Consider the following 21515-nt stretch of genomic DNA (forward strand, 5'->3'; position numbering starts at 1 on the left):
CCGCTGACCTAGTTGATTGAGAATACATGATTATTATGCTCTGGCCACACAGGCGGGCGCGGGAATGTTTGTAATGTGGCAGGTTTCATATAAACTCGTACATTACAAACATTCCCGCGCCCGGAACGCCTCCACACCCGCCTATGTGTGGCCTGAGCAATCTTATATGCTGCTTTGCTGCAACGAATACGAATAAGTATATTTGCTATCGAATACCGAATATTCGGCCCGATTTGTGAAACACTGCAAGGAAAATGATTACCAATTATTACTTTCGGACATGATACACATACATTTTTACAATGTTTGATTATTTGTGTTTCAAAAAAGGTATTTTAATTTTCAAGTTTATAATTTAAATTTGTGATTGAATAAAGAAATTGTTTATTTAACTTCGTTTAATAGTTTCCAATACTTAATTTTATTTTAGTTTCCAAAAATAATAGGCAGTACTTCCCTGGATGAACTCTCACAAGGAGCTCTACTACTACTGTAGCTATTTATAGTAACTCCATTGTTGAATAATTGTCTAATTACATAACTATGATTGAATGTTATCGCTATTTAAATAGGATCTAGTTCGGAAGGAACGTACATACAACATTCATACGTGACAACCACATCAGTAGGTAGTAAGAGAAACTACTACTGTTGAAATTACACGAGTTTGTTTATTACACAAAATCGATTATTAATATTTAATTAATATTGTGGTTGGCTACTTATTCAAGTAGGATACGGCTTGCCTTGGTAAGAACTTAAAGGTACTGACCAATTGTAGAAAGTGTGACAGATTTATAGAAATTGACTAATTAAAGATTTAGAAGATTGCATTTTAATTCGATCGAATTAAGAAGTTGATCAATTGATGAAGTGCGATCTGTTCGCATGGGTGCAGCGTGCGTTAATTAGGCTCCATTTATATTGCGGCGGATGTTATACCAACACGGCGTAATGAACTAAATGTTCAATTGTGTAACTAGAAACGAGCCAAAAATCGCGTCGCGCGTCTTCCACTGAATTCTCACGCATGCTCGAGAATGCTTTCGCAGCTGGCGAATCCGCGGAGTGGCGCGAAGGCAGGCGCAGTGTGACGTCAAACGTCGACAAAATACTAGTCTCAAGGCGCGCAAGAAGTGCTCGACCATTCCAGAGATCGCGCGCCCCTTCTCGTGTGGCGAGGCGAAATTGACGCTTCCATTCCTTGCCGCCGCAATGTAAATTGAGCCTTAAAGAAAACTATGAGTTGTCCCCATTGACTTACTAAGTCAATGGTTGTCCCCTAATTCATAGCAGTAGCTAATTAAAACCAGTGAATGTCATCATATCGATATATTTCAAAGTTGTTATTACAAATACCACAAGTATGAAAATTCTTATAAAACAAAATTTCAAAAAAATACAGCTTTAATGTGACCACAGTTGTTTCATAAACCATTGAGTTGCCATTTGTCGTAAAAATTATAACTAATATCAAAATGTTCACCTTTTCACACGGTTAAAAGTTGTTGTTCACTATATTGATAACTAATGATTTAAACTATGAATACAAGCAATAAATAAACGGAAACCAATTTAAGTACGATTTACGTAAACCTAATTAATTTCACTTTTTTACATTTGATTATTCACACATTTACAAACTTTTGGAATGCTAAATACAGTACTTACATGATATATTGGCAGGATTATAAAATGCGGATGAATTGTTACGGTTCGGAAGTATTATTTATTTTACTTACTAGAAAATCGAAAGATGAAAATTGGTACGATCCCTTTCAATAAAATAATTATGAAAGTCCTAAATTAATTCTTTCTCGGTCGTAATTCAACTACTTCTATTTCGTTATATGATGTTAGGCACTAGCTAGAGCAACAAGAACAGCAATTGAATCAAGACCTAGTCAAAAACAATACTAAACAATGTAAGCGCTTGAACATTCGAGAGTTCTTAAAATTAGTTTTGAACACAAAGAATGGTGAACCCCAAATTTTTTAAAAGCAACTGTTTCAGAAACAGCTTAGGGAATGAAAAATGCGTCGTAATTTATAAAAGAACTAGGGTTTCTGCTGATTACAAACTCGCTTTCAGATTCGCTCATGGTAGGAGCTTTAACCACCCACAGCAACGGACCTAGGCGCGGCTCTCTACCATCAGCTATATGAAGACGAATAATTTAGTTACGAATCAAGCGTTAACAGGGTCTAGCGTATCACAGAACGGGCGTGGAGAGGCGTCGAGGCTAGATGAGGTCTGCGCGTGGGCCGTTAGTGGGCCACGAATAGACGGGGGGCACGGCCGCGCCGTACCGCACGTCGTACATCTGCGCGCGGATGAACGCCTCCGTGTCTTGTGGCTGCGGGTAGACTGATGCCTTGTCTGCAAGCAAAAAATAGCTCTCACTTAATATTTTCTGAAAGGTTACGGCACTTAACGTCTTGAAAAATAAATTCTGTCCATAATTATCAAATGCATATCACGAATAAAAATTAACGCTATCCCATCTCTTCCGTTGTTTTGTTTTGCTCAAACACTCGCACTCAGTAGTAGCAGTAGAGCTCCTTGTGAAAGAGAATGTCAGCATTACTGTGTTCTCATTTTGAAAGGTAAGAGTGCTGGTGAAATTACAGGCACATGGGACTTGTCAACTTAAATCTCACAGTGAAGGGCGCAGTGTCAGTGCCGCTCAGATCTTTGCGATTTAATGCTCCGAGTGGCACTGCAACTGTTGGGGACAGGCGTGTAGCTTACCATCAGGCGCACGACTTGTTCGTCGCGTCACTTGATATTATAACAAAAAAAAACGCAATGGTTGACTACAAAGTTCAGGGAGTATAAAGAACTGAGGCTTAAGGAAAACTGTACATACTCGTCTTGTAAGCGTACTCGATGACTTTCTTCGCGATCTTGACTGAGCAATTCTTGATGTCCTTGAGAGGGGGATACAGGCTGCCGCTGTCCAAATCCTCCTGGCTCACGATCTCTGCTAATGCCTGTAATGCAAAATAGCGAATTGTTTGAAAGGCTACAGTTATAAACCCTTTACATTTGAATAGCTGTATTGAAGGGTGGATTTCACATTTAAAACAAACCTCTGCAGCCAGCAGCATGAAATCCTCGCTGATGTCAATAATGCCAGCGCAGATGATTCCAAGCGCTAGCCCGGGAAAGATGTAAGAGTTGTTGCCTTGCCCTGGCGTTAGTATGCGTCCGTCCTTCGTGCGGTACGTCGGGAACGGAGAGCCGGACGCAAAGATCGCGCGGTCCTGCACAAGAACAAGAAGTTTACGCCACATAAAAAATGGTTGTTAGAAAAAACCCAAGCAAAAACAACGTGCATCTCTCATGACTCGGCCAAGACAGTCACGTATCAGAAAGTATATTAGATCATTTAGATAATGGAAAAACACGCGTAAAATATACACAACAGTCTTCTGGTAGCTGTAAAGGTACCTGGCTGAAGAGAACTTACGAATAAGTTGCCACAGATGGCGTTAAAGCAAAAACACCGTTTAATCTCAATACAAAGATCCGCAAAAAGCACAGAGAAATTCGTAAGATCGACTGGCTCGACTCGTAACACAGTTGGCAGAGGCAACAGATACTGGTTCGAGTCCAGTTGGATTGAAGGAATTTTTCTTTGCAAACGCAAAGAAGTAGTTTCTTATTATTATTGATACAAAGATGGAACGTTTGTTCCATCTTTGTATCAATAATAATATCAAACTAGTGTATCAATAATAATAACAAACTAGTGGAGTGTTTCCACAAAATCAGTAAAAACATCATGATATTCAATAAAAATTAAATAATGGGTACAACAAGCTTACATCGGTGTTCGAGTAAGCATCCTCTGCGGTGCACTCGGCCTTGCTGGTGGGGTTGGACAGTGCGAAGATGATGGGACGATCGTTCAGCTCGCCCATTTTTCGCAGGATCGCCGATGTGAACGCGCCGCCGATTGCCGCCGCGCCTGTTGATACAGAATTATGTTTTTACAACCGCTCACTTTTTTAATACCAAACTATAGAGCTTATGTTTCGCTCCTATCAATCAATGCTTATTTATGGGATTGTTTTCCTTTTTTTGAACATTTTTAATTACTGTGTAAATACAGATTTTTTTTTTAATAAAAATAGATATTGATGGTGTTAATTATGAGTAACAAAAATTGGCATTTCTGCCGCCGTTAGTTGAAAGAGCGCATGTGACATATTTTCAAATAAATTGTTATACTGCCGTGATCAGAAAAAAACGACCAATCTTTCACTAGTTTTATTTTTTTCCTAAGTGGATAAGGTATGAAGTTACCGCAAGAGAAAAGTAGATATTTTTAAAATTTCATTTCTATAAACATTATTTTTTCGGTTTTGAGTTTTTGTCACAAGCGCCCTTCCAAGTAACGGCGGCAGAGTTGTTCTTAATAGGTAGGTATTTGACAGTCGTCATCACAAAACCGCAATTCTTTAAAGGTTCAATGCATACATGCAATGTCATTCAATAAAAAATTAACTTTTACCATTTACAATTAAATTACTATCTATTTACAAATGAATGAAATCAGAAACTCGGGTCGCTGAGTTTCTGATTCATTTTCAGAGGAATCTGCCATAATAATGAGTAATTGGTTTAGGCTCACTTTACATTACCGCGGAACGGAATGGTAGCGAATTTTTTTTTAACGATATTGTACGTAGCATAATGACGTTTATGGTCAATTGTGTAACTTATAAACTATATACGAGCTAAAAAAAACAAGTTGCGCGTTTTCCGCAGAATTCTCGCGCATGCTCGAGAATACACGCGCATTCACAATCGAAAATTCCGCAGCTGCCGTCGGCGACGCCGAGCAAATCCGCAGCAACGTTAAGCGTCCTCGAAATAGGTTGTGTACGTACCGAGACAGAAGAAACATGCATTCAGGTAAAAAGTTTACTGTGTAAAGGCTAGAAACTTTAGCGACAAAAACCCTAAGGATACTACATAGGAAAAAATCATAAAATAGGTGGATAGAGTATAAAACTTTGTGAAAATTTTTCATGTTGTCCAAAAAGTTTTCGACAGATCATGAACCCAAGTATCTTTTCTCCTTTCTTTTCTTTTCTCTTCTTCTACTTCTTCTACTTCACAAATAAGCAGAATAAAAACAATATCCACATCCATCACTTTTGCCAGAAGATCTAGACTAAACAACTGAACACCTACTAAGGCGCAGTCGTGGGAATTCTTGGGAATGCTCGAGAATTCCTGCGACAGCGCGCTCCTTCTCGCGCAGCAGCGAGGCGAATTTCGCTTCCGGTCCGCCGTAATGCAAATTGAACCTTAATGTTATCTGTTTACTTATGAAATGGACTGACTTCTTTGGGTTCTCCGGTAAAAATGGGTGTTCCGCAGGACTCAATACTTGGACCTTTCTTATTTCTAATTTATTTTAACGATCTGCCATTCTTTGTTAAGGACCATTGCGAAATAGTATTGTATACTGATGACACATCATTGATTTTTAAAACAGACAAACATGATATTAACTACGGCCATATTAATGATACCCTCTCTAAGGTAGTTTATTGGTTTAATGCTAACAATTCATTGCTTAATGCCAAGAAGACGAAATGTGTTAAATTTGAATTAAGTACCTAACGTAAAATCGACTAGTCCAAGCATAGAAACGGAGAAAAGTTAGACCTTGTTAATAAAGCAGTCTTCTTGGGGGTGACCTTAGATAGGAAACTTCAATGGTTTCCATATATATCTTCCCTGGCCAACAGATTAAGCTCCGCTGCATACGCAGTCCGCAGAATACGTGAGCTTACCGATGTTAGTACTGATAGACTAGTTTATTTTAGTTATTTCCATAATATAATGTCCTACGGCATTCTCATGTGGGGTAAAGCGGCAGATATTCAAACCATATTTGTATTGCAAAAACGAGCGTTTCGTTCTGTGTACCGTCTAGGCTCTCTGGTTTCTCTCAGAGAAAAGTTTAAGGAGACTGGTATCATGACTGTGGCATCACAGTATATTTATTCAAATATTTTATATGCCCGTAAAAATATACATAATTTCAAAAAGAAAGAAGATATCCATAATAATAAAACCTTAGAGCCAAGTCCAAACTCATGGTACCACGATTTCGTTTAACCAAGGTAAACGACTCTTTTATAGGGAACTGTATACGTTTTTACAATAAGATTCCGGAGTATATGTATATATGTAAGATTATCATTTCCTAGGTTTAAAAACTACATTAAAAATATTTTGATTTAAAAGTCATATTACAAAATTGAAGACTACGTGTTAGATAAACATGTATGGAAAGACGACACGGCTCCAGAATCCACACAAATTTGATTCAAAGTGTATTCCATAGCATTTAAGTTAATTTGAAAAGAGCAATCCCTAGAGTTTCTTCCTCGTTCTTCTCAGGGAGGTCAGCGTAGTGAACGAGATACTGCTCGTTCACTACGCTTAATGTAATGTAATGTAAATGTGACGTTTTCAAGTGTACATTTATTTTACGTATGGAATAATGATCCTTGACTTTAACTTTGAAAAATAAAATATTTTGTATTTAGAATGTTGATATTATTATTTTCACCAATGAGGACAGACGGCTTGGCGATGTTGACAACTTCCTCGAGGCTGCGAACGGGTGGATGCGTCCTTGCGAACTTCTCCTTGTGCTCGGTGAGCCCACCCTCGGGCCGGTCCTTCACAATAAGCCCTTTCGAGTCCACCATCCAGATGCGACTGCGCGCGTCGGCGTCGCTGACGCCCTCTTGCTTCATCGCCATCACGCATAGACCCGCGATGCCCAATGCAGCCTACGAACATTGTGCCTTGTCAGTATTAATAATAATATTCATAATTGAGGCTATCAGCGCAAAAGTGGTGTAACCCCATGAAATGCATATAGAAGTAGATTATAATGGGTGATTTATAGTTAACCAAATTCATTTGATATAAAGTAATCATATACATATGACCAACATATAATAACACTATTTTATACGTGAAAATAGCATCCAAATATACAATAATTATGTACTTTAGTGTAATTTAATATATATTGTGTAATATATTAATATTGTATAACTAAAGTTGTATGTTACATGTGGGTTACAGCACTTTTGCGCTGATAGCCTCAATCACAATATTATTATTAATAGTAAAACTATTTTATTCTTATTTTATTATTGACCATTGAACCTGTAAAGGGGTCGAAACGTTGCTTTGTTTTAAAAAATAAATATACGCGATTTATATCCGCGAAAAAATAATTTCATTTCCAATGAATTACAATCGCGAAAACCTAAGAACTCAATTAATAATAGTAATTAATTAAATAGCAAGTACAATCAAACTAAAAATATGACCTGCTTCTGTGCGGAAGTAAAATAAATCTAAGAGTCGTCAGACTTAAGCGCATATTTTAAAAAATTGCTTCATTTTTAAATAATAATAAATATTTTGTATGTTGTTTATAATGTCGGAAAATGTGAAGAGAATGACAAGGTTGAAAAAGACGCCATTACAATTTAAGTTGAAACAAAGAATTTGACTTATGTGCTTTAGTCCGCCGACTCTATCAATATACGCCAAAAAAACTACACATTACACTACCACTTCAAAATCAATTTAACAAAAGTGTAACTTCATGCATGTTGAGGGAACGCTTCGTAATTATAATTTTATTATAATAACAATTTAATTATAAAGATTACGAAGCCCCTTCTCACCTCTCCAGCGCCCTGGAAGACAATGACGTTTTCGGAAAGTTTCTTTTTTGTGATGCGCAGACTGGCGAGCAGGCCCGCCACGGCCACGGCTGCGGTGCCCTGAATGTCGTCGTTGAATGTGCAGTATCTGCAGCAAACCACTTTGTATTAGACACACGTCATACGGCGTATTATAAATACCCAAGCACGTTATCTTAGCAATTGTAATTAGATCAGAATAACAACAGTACATTATTATTCTGATCTGATATAGGGCGGTAAATAAGAAATGAGTAACGAGAGCTTGTTAGAAGCTCGAAGCCGAAGGGTGAAAAGGCTTTATTGACCCGAAATTTGTAATTTTTACCGCCCGTGCTACATTTAATGTTTTTCATCACATTTGCGAGGAAATAGATACAATGATAATTGATTTCTTGTATAAATAAATATCGCTTCACAACACAACATTTACGGATTATGCAAACGGCGGGTTTTTTGTATTTTCTTTAAACAGATCGCCAGCTGTTCTTCCATAGATATTACAACTCGAACTAAATAATAAAAGGTAAAAGCGCATGCAGCCGCAATAACAAATAAAATAAATAACTTCCCAATGTTTTCAAATACTGTGGAATTTGAATTCACAAAATAAATCCAGTAAAATATAGTTAAATTGTAAATGTTTAGTTTTTGTATACCTACTTTAAGTTTATGCAAAATATACGTTCAGATTTTTCGAGCACAAAAACTTTTTGCTTAACCTCGACTTAAAAATCCATAAGGCGATAAAGTAATGAAAAAGCCCATGGACATAATTTAGGACATTACGGTTGACTTTGTCTGCATGTCATGACAATGTTTACGAGCAAGTGTGTTGACAATTAATATCAATGAATGGAAAATCACTCACTTGCCCCTGTACTTCTCGAGCAACCGAAAGGCATTGGCATTGCCGAAGTCCTCGAATTGAATAAGGCAGTTCTGCCCATAGCGACGTACGACTGCTTGCATGAACTCGTCGATAAATTCGTCGTAGGCTGCGCCACGAACACGATTCTGGCGAAGACCAATGTACAGTGGATCGTCCAACATGGCTTGGGTATTAGTGCCCACATCTGAAAAAATACGTTTGATTAAATCAAAACGGACGAAAGGAAAAGATCTAAGGAATAGACTCTAGCCAAATTCGACACAGAATATTGAATAGCAAAACATCGCTTGGCACCCAATCATGGTATAGAAAGAACATTTATTTGTCAATGTCCATTATCTAGGCTAGCTCTGCCCACGATCTGTTTGTAAGTAGATAATTGGGTTTATACAGAAGTAATATTACCTAACCAATTATTATAAAGCTTACAAAGTACCTATTGACACGTATATTTATGAATACAGTTTTAAATCTCATTAATATTTACTACTAGGTAGTAGATGACGGTAGATGAAAAGAAACAAAATTGTAAGATTCTGTTTTATATTCATTATAGTAAACGAATATAAAATAGAATCTTACAATTTTGTTTCATCTTATCCAGCGTCAGTTTCCGTTTCTGAGCATGAATTACTACTCTTACTCGAATGTTCGCAATCCCTCCATTCTAATTAAAAAATCATTAGGGATGACACAGTTTTATAAATAATTAATTACTGGTAAATTTTCTGTAGTTTCATATATGCTAGTGATATGAAACTTCTATTGAACGAAATTCATCACACACCTGACTTCAAGGCTAGTATTATCAATAGCCTAATCGATTTTCGGGAAAAAATCTTGAAATTGTGGTACGTAATAGTAAAACAGTCTGAGGTGAAAACCTTAAAAATCACATATTTTGTTTGTTGACATTTATTCTACATCAAATTTGGTTGGAGTATACGGAGCTAGTAGAGAGAAAATTAGATAGAAGGTTGATTATTTAGAGACTTAGAGACGTTAGTCATATTTACACACATTTACTATAGCATTTTCGAAAAAATTGTCACTAGTCTCATATACTGATTTATATATAAAGAGTCACAAAATGACGACAATTCTAGGGAAAAAAATATTTTCTTTTCCGTCTCATAATTCAGTCAAGGGATACTACAAACCCAGTGTGATTGGTAGACACTGATGCGGCTTGATGCCGGCGAGCGCAGTGTAGAGCGCTAGCTTGCCGACGGGGATACCCATACCGCACGCACCCAAGTCACCAAGTCCCAAGATGCGCTCGCCATCCGTGACCACGATCGCTCGCACATCAGTTTCCGGCCTAGATACAAAAATAAGATTTGAAGATCTGGATTTGTTCTTCGAAAAGCGCCTCAAGTGCAACGGAACAAAATACGTCAATGTGTAGCTTGATGTGCTGGCGTCTGTACAAAAAATTAGTGATATCAGTTTTTTTGTAAATGAAAATGTGGTATATGTCAAATAGTATAAAAGCTTCCCAACAGAAGTCTACCATATTGTACCAAATTGAGAAACATTAAAGACACCCTCATCAAAACCAGACAAATATATTACACGCTATACAAAACAGTATACCGAGCGAGAAACAATTACCTAGGCTATTTATTACCTACAATTCATTTGAATGAGCAACCAATGCTATTGCCTAAAAAATAGTCAGCCAGGTAACTGTTGACATTTAATGGCCTTATGAAAGCCGCAGGTAATTATATAACTATTACTCCTCTACATTCGTACAGATCGTATTGACACGACGACATTGAATTAATGAATCTATCTCAGAAATTCAATGGCGTCGTATTATCCATGTAAGACCGCTAATGGCATCCAGTTCAATTTATAAAAGTATGTTCAATTTATAAATGCAACTCACCAGTTTTTAAGCGTATCATAAACATGTCCTTTGTCATTGATGGTGATAAAAAGCCCGCGTGGTCGGCGGTACACCAGACCGTATTTTTGACACGCCAGTCCAACGGTTGGCGTATAAACAATTGGCATCATCTCTTCAACGTTCTCGGCAACGAAACGGTAGAAAAGATGTTCATTGCGATCCTGAAATATAAATCACATTTATTTTATTCCATGCGGATAGACTAGGAGAGATAAGTGTGTTAGCAGTTTAGTGTGGAGATCACGTTGGTAGGAACCGAAATTGACGAACACTACCGAGAGAAAGGCGCGAAACTGATACGAGATCATAAGATACGAGAACGCTTTTGCCTCCTATTTGGGAAGTCCGTTTTGTTGGTTTAAGCATTTTTTAATCGTTTGCAGTTTTGTCTTAGGTGAAAGAAAACATCTTGAGGAACTCAGTTGGCGGAGCGAAACTACGGTACAGCGTGGTCGCAGGTTCAAGTCGTGTCGGGTTGAAGGAACTTTTCTTTGTGTTCGATCTTTGTATTAATAATTATTAAAAACTAGTGGAGTTATTTCACAAAAAAATATTTGAATATCACGGTGGTAAAACATCGTCAAAGTAAATAACATCAATAATCTATATAAACTAACGAGCGTTTGATAATAATTTCACATAGATAATGTAATATAATCTCTCATTGTATTGTCAAAGAAGGCCTCTCAGACGGACTCGTCCTAGACTTGTGAATTGGGCCATTGACGGACATGGCTTAACTCTCCTCTGCCCTACAGTGGGGTGCATATAGGAAGATGATAATACTGATCGTGTCCTGTGCATCTTACTGCGTTCGGTATTTTTCAGCACATAGGACTGAGAAAATATAGCTCGTTACTTCCACATTTGGTCTACATTCGCATTAATTCTCGACTATGTGGACAGCATAGCTGAGTGTGAACGGCTACTACTAAACGAACTGCATGCGAAGTTCGTATAATACAACTCCATGCAGATGAAATGCATCAGGCTCAGGAGTTCATTGCAAAACTTAACGTTGAGATGAGGTACGGCTCGAATTAACTAAGTGTCAATTAACATTTTTTTCTGCATTCGGCGATTTAATTTGTTTTTAGTTATAATTAAGTTATTTCTATCTATATATTTCCGAATCTATTTCGGAAAGGTGATCTGTGAAAAATAAATCAGTAGAGGGAAGTTTCACCAATCGTGTTTTGTTTTACCATTATAATTATATTGATTAAATTTTCAAATAATCGTCACCTTTTGCCGTTACTAAAAAAAGTGGTTTCAGGTGCAAAAAAATAATAATAAGGCGATAAAAATCTAAAAATAATAATAAGCCGACGAATAAATCCTCGTAAGAATGTCAATTATTACATTTGATTTTCGGACTATCGTTTACTTCGACGCTTGAAGTTGCATGCAGTTGAGTTTCGACATGGTTTCGACTACATGTAGTTAATGCGCGAAGTTGTTATCAAGGTCTGCGCTACATTAATTTCTTTACGACTTCACGCATTAACTGCATGCAGTCGAAACCGACTTCATCCAGCCGAGATCGACTGCATGCAGTTAATGCGTGGAGTCGTTATCAACGTCATGCAGTTGAGATCTCGGCTGTATAAAGTTTTGACTGCATCAATCTGTTAGCCGCCTATGATCATGAAATCAATTCGATTAGTCAGATATTAAAGATATCATTCACATTAATTTAAAACATCTATTTGCTAAAATTTGTCGTTTTCTGTACTGCTGCTTTTGTTTCTTTTTGCATTAAATTCGTGCAAATTCCGTGTATACACATTGCAATTTATTCGCGCACACATACATTTTCCATTGAATAATTTTCAACGAGAGCATTTTCTTAGTAACCCGTTTCGAACATTCATTGACCCGGAATTAATACGGTATTTAAATTTTAAATTGACATGTACTTTATTCTAATTTACCAACAACAATGTCTTGCGAAAACAGGAAGGGCGAGAGACGGCTTCGTGACCTTGTGACGTCATGAAAGGGAAACATGCCTGGCGGATCCCTTTCACAGTGAAGGGAAACTGTTACGCCACCGTGAATCCACTTTGTTTGACGTCACTCTATTTCCATCGTCTCTATGATTGTAAACTTATTTGAATATAAGAGAGCTTCATGTTTTATAAAAATTGTAAAATTAGGTTGAATCTGTTTTGTACTTTGGTACCAAGGTCACGTACAATATAAACTTTACAATTTACAATTACGGGGGACGAGTTACAATTGTATAAGTTTTTAGTATAAGTTTTTGTATAATAAAAATTACAATTTATTTTTAGTTATTTACATTAAGTTTTTAACATATATATCGTATAATTTGACACTTATATTACATTTTGTATTGTAAATTTTATCAGACGGGGCTTAAACTCATTACAATAGATCTTAACTAACAAGTGATAATTTACTTGATAATAATGCTTTAGTTAAATGTAAGTTACCAAACTAGATATCATCAGTCTTGCACACCGCAGCCAGCTAGTCGAACATTTCATCATTATCAAATTACTTGAACTTGAGAACAAGAAAACTAAGTTCCAGTTTGCTCTCTTAGGGCAGATCAACACCGGCTCACGTGCATGAAGAGTGCAGTTCGCGTGCATCTTAGGAACATAGTCTGCACACACGGACACATTCGCGTGTGTTTTACGTGTAACGCAACAAAAAGGCTAATTGACTGACGATAGCTTAATGACTTATGTATGCACGCGAACTGCGCATATTCTGCTCGCGACATGCGCGCGCTGAGATTAACACGTCCATTGCCGTTGGAGGCGCGTGGCGTGCACGGTTCGTGAGCGTACGCGACACGCGCGCAGGTGTGGATCCGCCTTAAGATTTAGCGATCCTCGTGCAAAGTTAAAAGTTTGCATACGAAAACCTAGTACCGTTCGTAATATCTGATATATGAAACACCGCATATTAAAGGTACGTGAACGTATCATATGGTCCTTTGTGATATCCAAGAAACCTTATAAAACGGAAGATAGCTTAAGTGTTAGTTCCCTTTGAGTATTATATTACAGATTTGCTGAACAAACTGAGTTATTGAACCTGCTTAGCCTGTCTCACGTCCTAGAGACACACGGTGTCCTAACGATCTTGGTGTTGTTTTACACATGGGTAAAAAAATTACAAATTAAAAATTTTAAAAAGTGGATAAAAAGCTGACAACTGCGAGGAAAAAAAGGACAGTTGCGCGTTACAGACGCAATATGACACTAGGACGCTCCAGAATCAAAATGGTAAGAGACACCGCGTGTCTCTAGGACGCGTAACAGGTCGCGCAAACCCTTTGAAAAAAACATAATAATATGTGCGTGATACTTACAAGCAGTCCCATAAGATATATGTACTTGTTGAGGGGATTTTCGTATCTGTCGATAGAGAGCTGACACATGTAGACCTGCTCTTCCTGAGTCTTGACCCTGGCCGGCAGCAGACCATGAATTCCCAGCGTTTGCCGCTCTTCGATCGAGAATGCCATGCCCTGCGAAAATAGAAAAAAAAACATAAGTAAGACATACACACTTCAACCTATAATTAAGTGTATCGCGATGTCTGCAGGCTGGTGGCCGGAGAAAGAATCGGAACTGATATTTTGAGCCGTAACTTATAAACATTATCTTGCACGAATTATTTCCGCCTTCGCTTTCCATCATCGGGGAACCAGGCGTAGGCTGCAGACAGTAGGATTTAGGTATGCATACTCCGTCGTCGACTTTCACCGTCACTTTTTATGAGGTGAGAAGGAAGTCAAATTTGTCCTTATTTTTTAATAATAAAAAAACATTTATAATATAATTATCTCGTCTATATACATGTGTATATTTTTTAAATAGCACTAGAGCTCCTCCTATAAGAACTCGTCTAAGGAAGCACTGCCACCATACCTATTTCAAGCCGCTACCGCTGCCAAGCAGTAATATGAGAATTACTGCGTTCCGGTTTGTAGGGTGATGGTGAAATTACAATGACATGGAACTTGTGAACTTATGTTTAAGTGTGACGCACGCTGTGGCAGTGTCCCTCCGATCTGTGCGATTTACAGCTCAGAGTGGCCCCGCAACTTTACTGTTATGAGTAGGCGTGTTGCTTACCATGTGCGCTTAACACAGCATATTCGTCCCCTTACTGGATATCGTTAATAATAAATGTATGTAATTATCAGTGATCGGAATTGATGGAGTTAATTTGGCTAAACTAAAGAATAATGTGGACATTACCTTCTGCATATCCCGGCCTTCTCGGAATTGACTATTTCTGAATATATTGTAATATATACTACAATTTGAGTACATTAGCGACAAATTATTATTTCCTATTAAGTATTTGGTACAAATTATTGTCTCAAAAATAATATTGTAGTTGTGTTTCTATAGGTACTTACATATTTAAATACTTTAGCTGTTTAAAAAATAAACATGTAACAACCTATATTTTGGACTGCTTAGAAAATAAACAGTGAAAACAAATATTTTATACGCATTAATGACGAAATGTATATGTCTATATTAAGAAAATATATTTATATTTTAGGTCGATTAACTGCTTCAATTCCAATCACTGGTTATTACTTAGTCAGATCTCATCTGAGAACAGAATGACTGAAATGGCCATCACCGCCCAGGCCCCAAGGGATCGACACGTTCGGCAGGCCTTTGCAAATGTTTCACATCGAATATTTCTTTGTGTTCTAACGATGTTCCCTGTTACCTGTTGTTATTGATTGGATTATCTTACAAATTACCTAAGGCTAGGCTGGTATTAATTTAATTACATGTATCTATCTACAGGGACCTCAAATGCTTAATATAGCTAATTTTACTTAAAAGAAACATTTTTTTCTTTATGAATAACTTCAGTCATTCAGTCATATGTTTTTTAAAGGTTACCTTATTTCTACCTTATATTACATTCCCCTTCAAGTCTATTATTTTTTTTCACCCTGTATACCAGCCTGACTTGGCATAAGTAGACGTTTGTCAAACTTAAACCGTTATTTTTATATATGTAATACATTATAAACATATTTATATATTTCTTTTCGATTTGTTAACTTCAGCTACTAGTTGTTTATCAAATTGAGCAGTAATTAACTTCTGTACTTACTCTACAATATAATCGGGACATCGCACCACAAAAATGGCGACACTGCTTTTTCATCTTTTTTAAATTACAACCCTAAGGTTGCTTAGATGAAATTGCTATTATAGGTAGGTTGCCTATTGTATGTATATTCGCTTGATTTCTTTTTGTCATTTAAAAACTACAATAAATTAAATGGGGTATTGCATTGGCTTACAATTATATGGACGTCGGGTCCGCGCTAAAAAGTGTCCTAACTTATAGGGCGTTAAAATCGTACACAGAGCGTCATTCACGCTTTAGTATTTGTTTGTTCGACTGACAGCGAAGCAAGCAAAGTTAGACAGTACTGCGATGACATTACAATTTAAATTCAACGTTTTAGCTTTTTCATATTCCTTTACATGTCACCACGTTTAAATAGGTTGACTTGGGACATTTTTTTCGTGGTTTTTGTATTAGACCCGTCGTCCATTTATTTGTAAGCCAATGGGGTATTGCAATTTCTAATGTGCAATAAAAATATTTCAGTCATTCGAAAACGCACTTTAATTATAACAATAATTAAATACGGCCATATTAGACTATACAAATGCGACTGGCATAAACAAGCGATTCAGACTTTAAAAAAACTGGCCTGTTGCCACCTTGGCCACTCGATATTACATTACCGTCGCCCTGAGTACTTGCATACATCGTTTAAACTCCGTCAATGTAACAAGTAACTTTTGACGACGGTTCTTTATAACGGGTTATCCATAGCGGTTACAGTGCCACTCAGAGCTTTAAATCGCAAAGATTTTAGTTCTGTCATCCGGTGAAATAAGTTGACAAGTTCCATGTGCCTGCAATTTCACCAGCACCCTTACTTACCCTTCAAAACCGAAACAGAATAATGCTCACATTACTGCTTGGTGGCAAAAATTCGTAAATTTGGACGAACTCTTTCACAAGGAGCTCTACTGCTACTAAACAGTTAGTGGTTGGTACGTGAATACCAAAGTGAGTAAATAATTATATGTACTCAGTTCCACGTGGAACAATAAAATATCATATTTATTCCTATTACCTAAAAATATCATATTTATTCCCATTCGTTCCATGTAATTTTCGCTTATTATTTTCACTTATTAATTTCACTTATTAATACAATTATTTTCACTCTTGACTTTTCTTTCTCATACTACTTTCTTATACAACCATTTAGTTTCGGTTTGATTTTGGAACCAAATTTTTTTTAATACTTGTTCTACTTAATTTATCTCTATTTATTATATTTATGTTTAGGTGGTATAGGTATATTTATATAAAATACTTGAAGGAAAGAAATATTTAAAGGGTTAGAGTATTGTTGGAAGGATTATTTTAGAAATAAACAGGGTACATTTCAGTTAATTTTAGGTAATTATTGTTAAAATATATTATGTACAATGTAAATATTGTTTCATTAATAATGTTATCAGATGTTTAGAAATTCATTCACCTCATTATCAATAAATATTTTAAAGAGTCTGCTATTAAAACTTATTTCAATAAATGCAGACTAGAAGAAATAGTAGTCTCTGCTAACATGATGTAACAAAAAAGTATATCTTTTTTACTTTTATAAAAAATATATATTATCGACTCCCTTTGTAGAGAGGTATGGCGTTGAATAAAAGAAGTACAGAAATTGAAAGCTAGATATTGTCCATGCTTTTAAAACTAAATAAAAATATCATAATTTATTAACAATATAATGTAGTAATAATGAATAGGGAAGTTGCTATATCCTACGTTTATTTATTCATTTATAACTTTTTAAATGTCGTCATAAAAAAGTCTATAGTCAACATGTGGAAAAAAAAGATCCTCCTATAGAGACCGTGTTCTCTACGTCCATACATAAATTATAGGTAATGGGAATAAAGACATAAATATTAAATTTATTCCCACTAGTACCATGCATGGAACTTTTGTGCTGCAGTAAGTAGTTTCACGTAGAACTGTTTAAAAAAGCTTGGGTGGTATAGTATATCCCTGTAGCATACCTCTCTTGATAGGTATTGGGTTTAGTATGTTTATGTAGTCGTACTTGCATCGTGGCCGCACTATACAGCTTCCGCAGAACTTCCACATAGCGAGGGTCGATCATGCAACGATGTAGACATTGTCTACTAGATAGTTTAACATGTCCCAGTTTTAGTGTAGTTAAAAACTATTTAAATGCCTTCTGATCCCCTAAACAATTTTAGTGGACGACCACCAAACTGGCTATTCAACTACTTAATTTAACAGCCTAAGAACTAAATAGTTCTGGAAAAATCTCAAGTCTGAAACGAAATGACACGACGTCTTCTTATGTCACTGTAGTGTATTGACTCTACTATACGCTGTAATACCCTTTCGTGTACTTCCCGCTAAGAAGGTTCCATTTACAAACGAGGAAAACACAGTAAATTCTAAAAAAATAGACTTCTAAAGAAATAGGCATATATATACGTCATACTCCTATTGATATCGTTCTGAAGCACTAATATAGCCTTCATTTTAGCATTGTTAATGAAATAGCTCATCTTTTGGTGCCTGAAACCTTCTACCTAGTGGTTTCTGTAGCCTCGGTAAGCTCATCTAATTTTAACAATTTGGAGCAGTGGGAGTCCAATTGGAACTCCTATAGATCCTTTGATAATAAATCATTTTAATTAAAGAGAGTAATTTTGACACCGCCCGCAATGTAAGTCACTACACGAACCACGTCGCGCGGTGTGCGGAAATACGTCACATTTAAACAAATTGCCCAAATGACGATGACGCGATAAATAAGTTTGCGTGTATCTACCTAGTAGTATTGTTTGACTTACTTTTCAACAAACCATCATTCATCTACGAGCTAAAATTCATGCGGAAGTATCACTGAAAAAAATAACTTCACTACTCATTGACTTGTCACTACTAGATATAATTTTGATCATTGCTATCTCCCACCACTACAATCAGCCTTGACAATTGCTGCACATGTTGTCCCCGGAAACTTAAACGCCCACGAATCAGCTGTTATGACGTATTCAAGGTGACCGATGGTTGACCTTCATACTTTGCACGCGAGCGTCTACGATAGTGGGGTCATACACGTTTGGTTAACGATCGGGCGGTATCACGGCAAAATATAGACAAACACGGTAATGCCGTATAGAGTGCGAGTTTCATTCGACGTCTTACTTTACGTAACTACAAAGCCAGATGATACCCTCAATCTATGTTGCGATAATGTGTAACGGACTTAATAGCAAAGAAATTAACGTTTTGAAGGAAAATGCGGTAGTTTTATTAACATATTCTGTTCACATCGAATTTAAAAATGTTTTTTTTTATAAATAACGCACACACTCAACATAGCCCCGCACTAGGGAAACCCTGTGTCGCGGATGCCATGGATACACACATAGACAACCACAAATTATACGCCCAAACTCACGAGATAAATAATTGTAGGCCATACAACTATTTCTCCCGGCCCGGGAATCGAACCTGGGAAATCGAATCGAAATTTAAAAATGTTAAAGCATCATAATGTGATATGAGAAATAATCTCATTTAGATATACCGATCGGGCTGGTATTGGGACTGACACTATCAGGTTTTCTTTTTGGAAATAACAAAACACAAATCAAAACTGACCTAAAAAATATTACTTAATTAGCAGGATCCAGCGAGAAACTTTATGCCGTCTCGAACATATAGGTCTCGACATTTAAATCAAATTGACCAACCCTATTCTGTGTTTCGCAATTTGTACGTTATTGATCCTTTTTCACAAACAAAGAGTTGAATGATATGTTATTAGCGTAAATTTTCAAGAACCTTTGTTACTTTGTAGGAATACTAAAGGATTGGATTTATTTGAATGTTTTATTGGGCCCAAATTTCTCACTTCCGTTCAACTGAATCCTTTTTCAATTGAGCAATTGTTGCAAGAATGCCGTCTATTGGAAATAACAAATATCAACAAAGTAATACAAATTCAAAATTCACAAGCATCTAAAATTGTCACTGAGACTAGGTAATACAAACCTAGTAAAAACCATTAACATGTAAGAAAATACTGGCTAGAAGTTTCCAATATCGTAAGAAGTTTTAACCAAACCGGAGGCGCGCGGTAATTCTTATTGTACTGAGTTTCCCGCCTTTATTATTAAATAAAACCTTGTTCTACAATACAACACACGACTTTTACCTTTTTGAATAAAAGCAATTTGACTTTCATTTCGCAGTTGGATTTCAAACAACGTATTTATGAATGAATTCAATCAATCAAAGAAATGGGTTCACTTATAAGAATACAAGACAAACAAGAATCAGTACAGAGTACTAAAATAACCGACCTCAAAAGTACGTGGAATTACGTTTATTTGCTAAGTTTTATGGAAATATCCCCTAGTTCGCCACTATACAGGACTTGACTCTGGAGATAATAAAAATAGGTTCTTACTACGACACTACTCAAAGTATATTGAGAGAAAAACGCCTTGAATTGGAGAAATAGCAAAATTAACCATTAAAGTAATTGCTCCTAAATTAAATTAGGCGCTATTTATAAAAATGAATCTTCATGCGTGAACAGCCACCCTTCGAGGTGGATGATTTTCTTCAAAATGAAATGGGACCACTATGGGAGTACCCCCTTTCCAACAAAAAAAGAATCATGAAAATCGGTTCACAAATACCGGAATTATCGCGTAACATACATACAAAAAAAAAGAAAAAAGAACATACAGGCGAATTGAGAACCTCCTCCTTTTTTGAAGTCGGTTAAAAACAACACTAGATACAGTCAATTTATTGCATTAGTAATAATAAATAATAATAACAGACAAACGAGGTCCATAAAAATGTTGCTATGACTTAAAACTATGTTAGTAAGTACCTACTTATATTGTAATGCCGGGTACTCATTCCTCTGTGCAATGGTCTTCAAAAGGCTGTTGGAGCTGACACGTATTCTGTTCAGTAACGACACCGACTTTGACGTTGTACAGCCATGAAACCGCCTACGCGCGCATCAGCTATCATGGCTAAAGCCGGTTTAACATTTGGCTGACGTGTCGTGTCATGACGTATCGGAACGGTAAACCTGACTTGTGGCACTGGATAAACGTGGCAACCCCAACAACGCCCTGAAGGTATTGTTATATTGCACACGCAGAGCATTCAGGGAGCTCTGAGTGTAGCTCGTCCACAGAGTACCAGCGTATGGTCACCACTATGCACACCTGCAGTAAGCTCTAAAAAGCGTAATCTTTACTGCAGCAGTTCATTTGGCGAATCTACGAGCGAGCATGTTTGCTCTGACCGATAGTGCTTTGCGCTCGCGCATCATCCATGTCATCTTTGAGGTCGTCGGCAACATAGTGTCCACTATTAGACGAAGTATTCAAATATTACTATTATTTTTATTTATATTTACTAACCAAAATGATGATGTGGTGGAAGTCAGATCAAGAGCACCCCTAACCGACGACCATATGGAAGCATTGATGCGTGTTGATGAGGCAAAAGATGTGTGTGTCAGGAAGACTGCGATCTCTGCCTACCCCCATAAGAGAAAAGTGTGAAGTGTACGTATTATGTATGAATTATTGTAAGACTCTTATTAACGCTCAAATTTTATATTTTTATCTAAAAAGTCAAATACAAGTAAAGATTAACAAACCCGTGAGTCCAAAGCAGCTAGGCAGTCAGGAACTTCAAAGATCTGTCTTCTGGGTGTCAGATGCCACCACCTTTCCATCTTGAACACTTTGTAATTAACTTTGTTTCAAATTCACTTTATCTTAAAATTCTCCTCACTTTTTAACTTTACTC

The 21515-nt window shown here is 36.7% G+C and overlaps 1 protein-coding gene across 4 annotated transcripts in view; it reads right to left on the reverse strand.

Annotated features, from left to right (window-relative positions):
* Positions 1-2061: 2061 nt before the first annotated feature.
* Positions 2062-21515, reverse strand: part of LOC113237808 (NADP-dependent malic enzyme-like) — a 55031-nt gene continuing 35577 nt past the window's right edge. For all 4 annotated transcript variants that reach the window (XM_026474483.1, XM_026474481.1, XM_026474484.1 and 1 more), the window contains exons 3-12: positions 13915-14073; positions 10545-10726; positions 9811-9971; positions 8630-8834; positions 7741-7867; positions 6600-6825; positions 3832-3974; positions 3094-3267; positions 2871-2994; positions 2062-2380 (exon numbers count right to left, since the gene is read on the reverse strand). In XM_026474483.1, the coding sequence (XP_026330268.1) occupies positions 2244-2380; positions 2871-2994; positions 3094-3267; positions 3832-3974; positions 6600-6825; positions 7741-7867; positions 8630-8834; positions 9811-9971; positions 10545-10726; positions 13915-14073 (1638 nt within the window). In that variant the 3' untranslated portion in view covers positions 2062-2243. The remainder of the gene's footprint in view (positions 2381-2870; positions 2995-3093; positions 3268-3831; positions 3975-6599; positions 6826-7740; positions 7868-8629; positions 8835-9810; positions 9972-10544; positions 10727-13914; positions 14074-21515) is intronic.

Source organism: Hyposmocoma kahamanoa, unplaced genomic scaffold (genome assembly GCF_003589595.1).
Source record: "Hyposmocoma kahamanoa isolate Upper Pololo Valley unplaced genomic scaffold, ASM358959v1 94, whole genome shotgun sequence".
NCBI classification, from domain to species: domain Eukaryota; kingdom Metazoa; phylum Arthropoda; class Insecta; order Lepidoptera; family Cosmopterigidae; genus Hyposmocoma; species Hyposmocoma kahamanoa.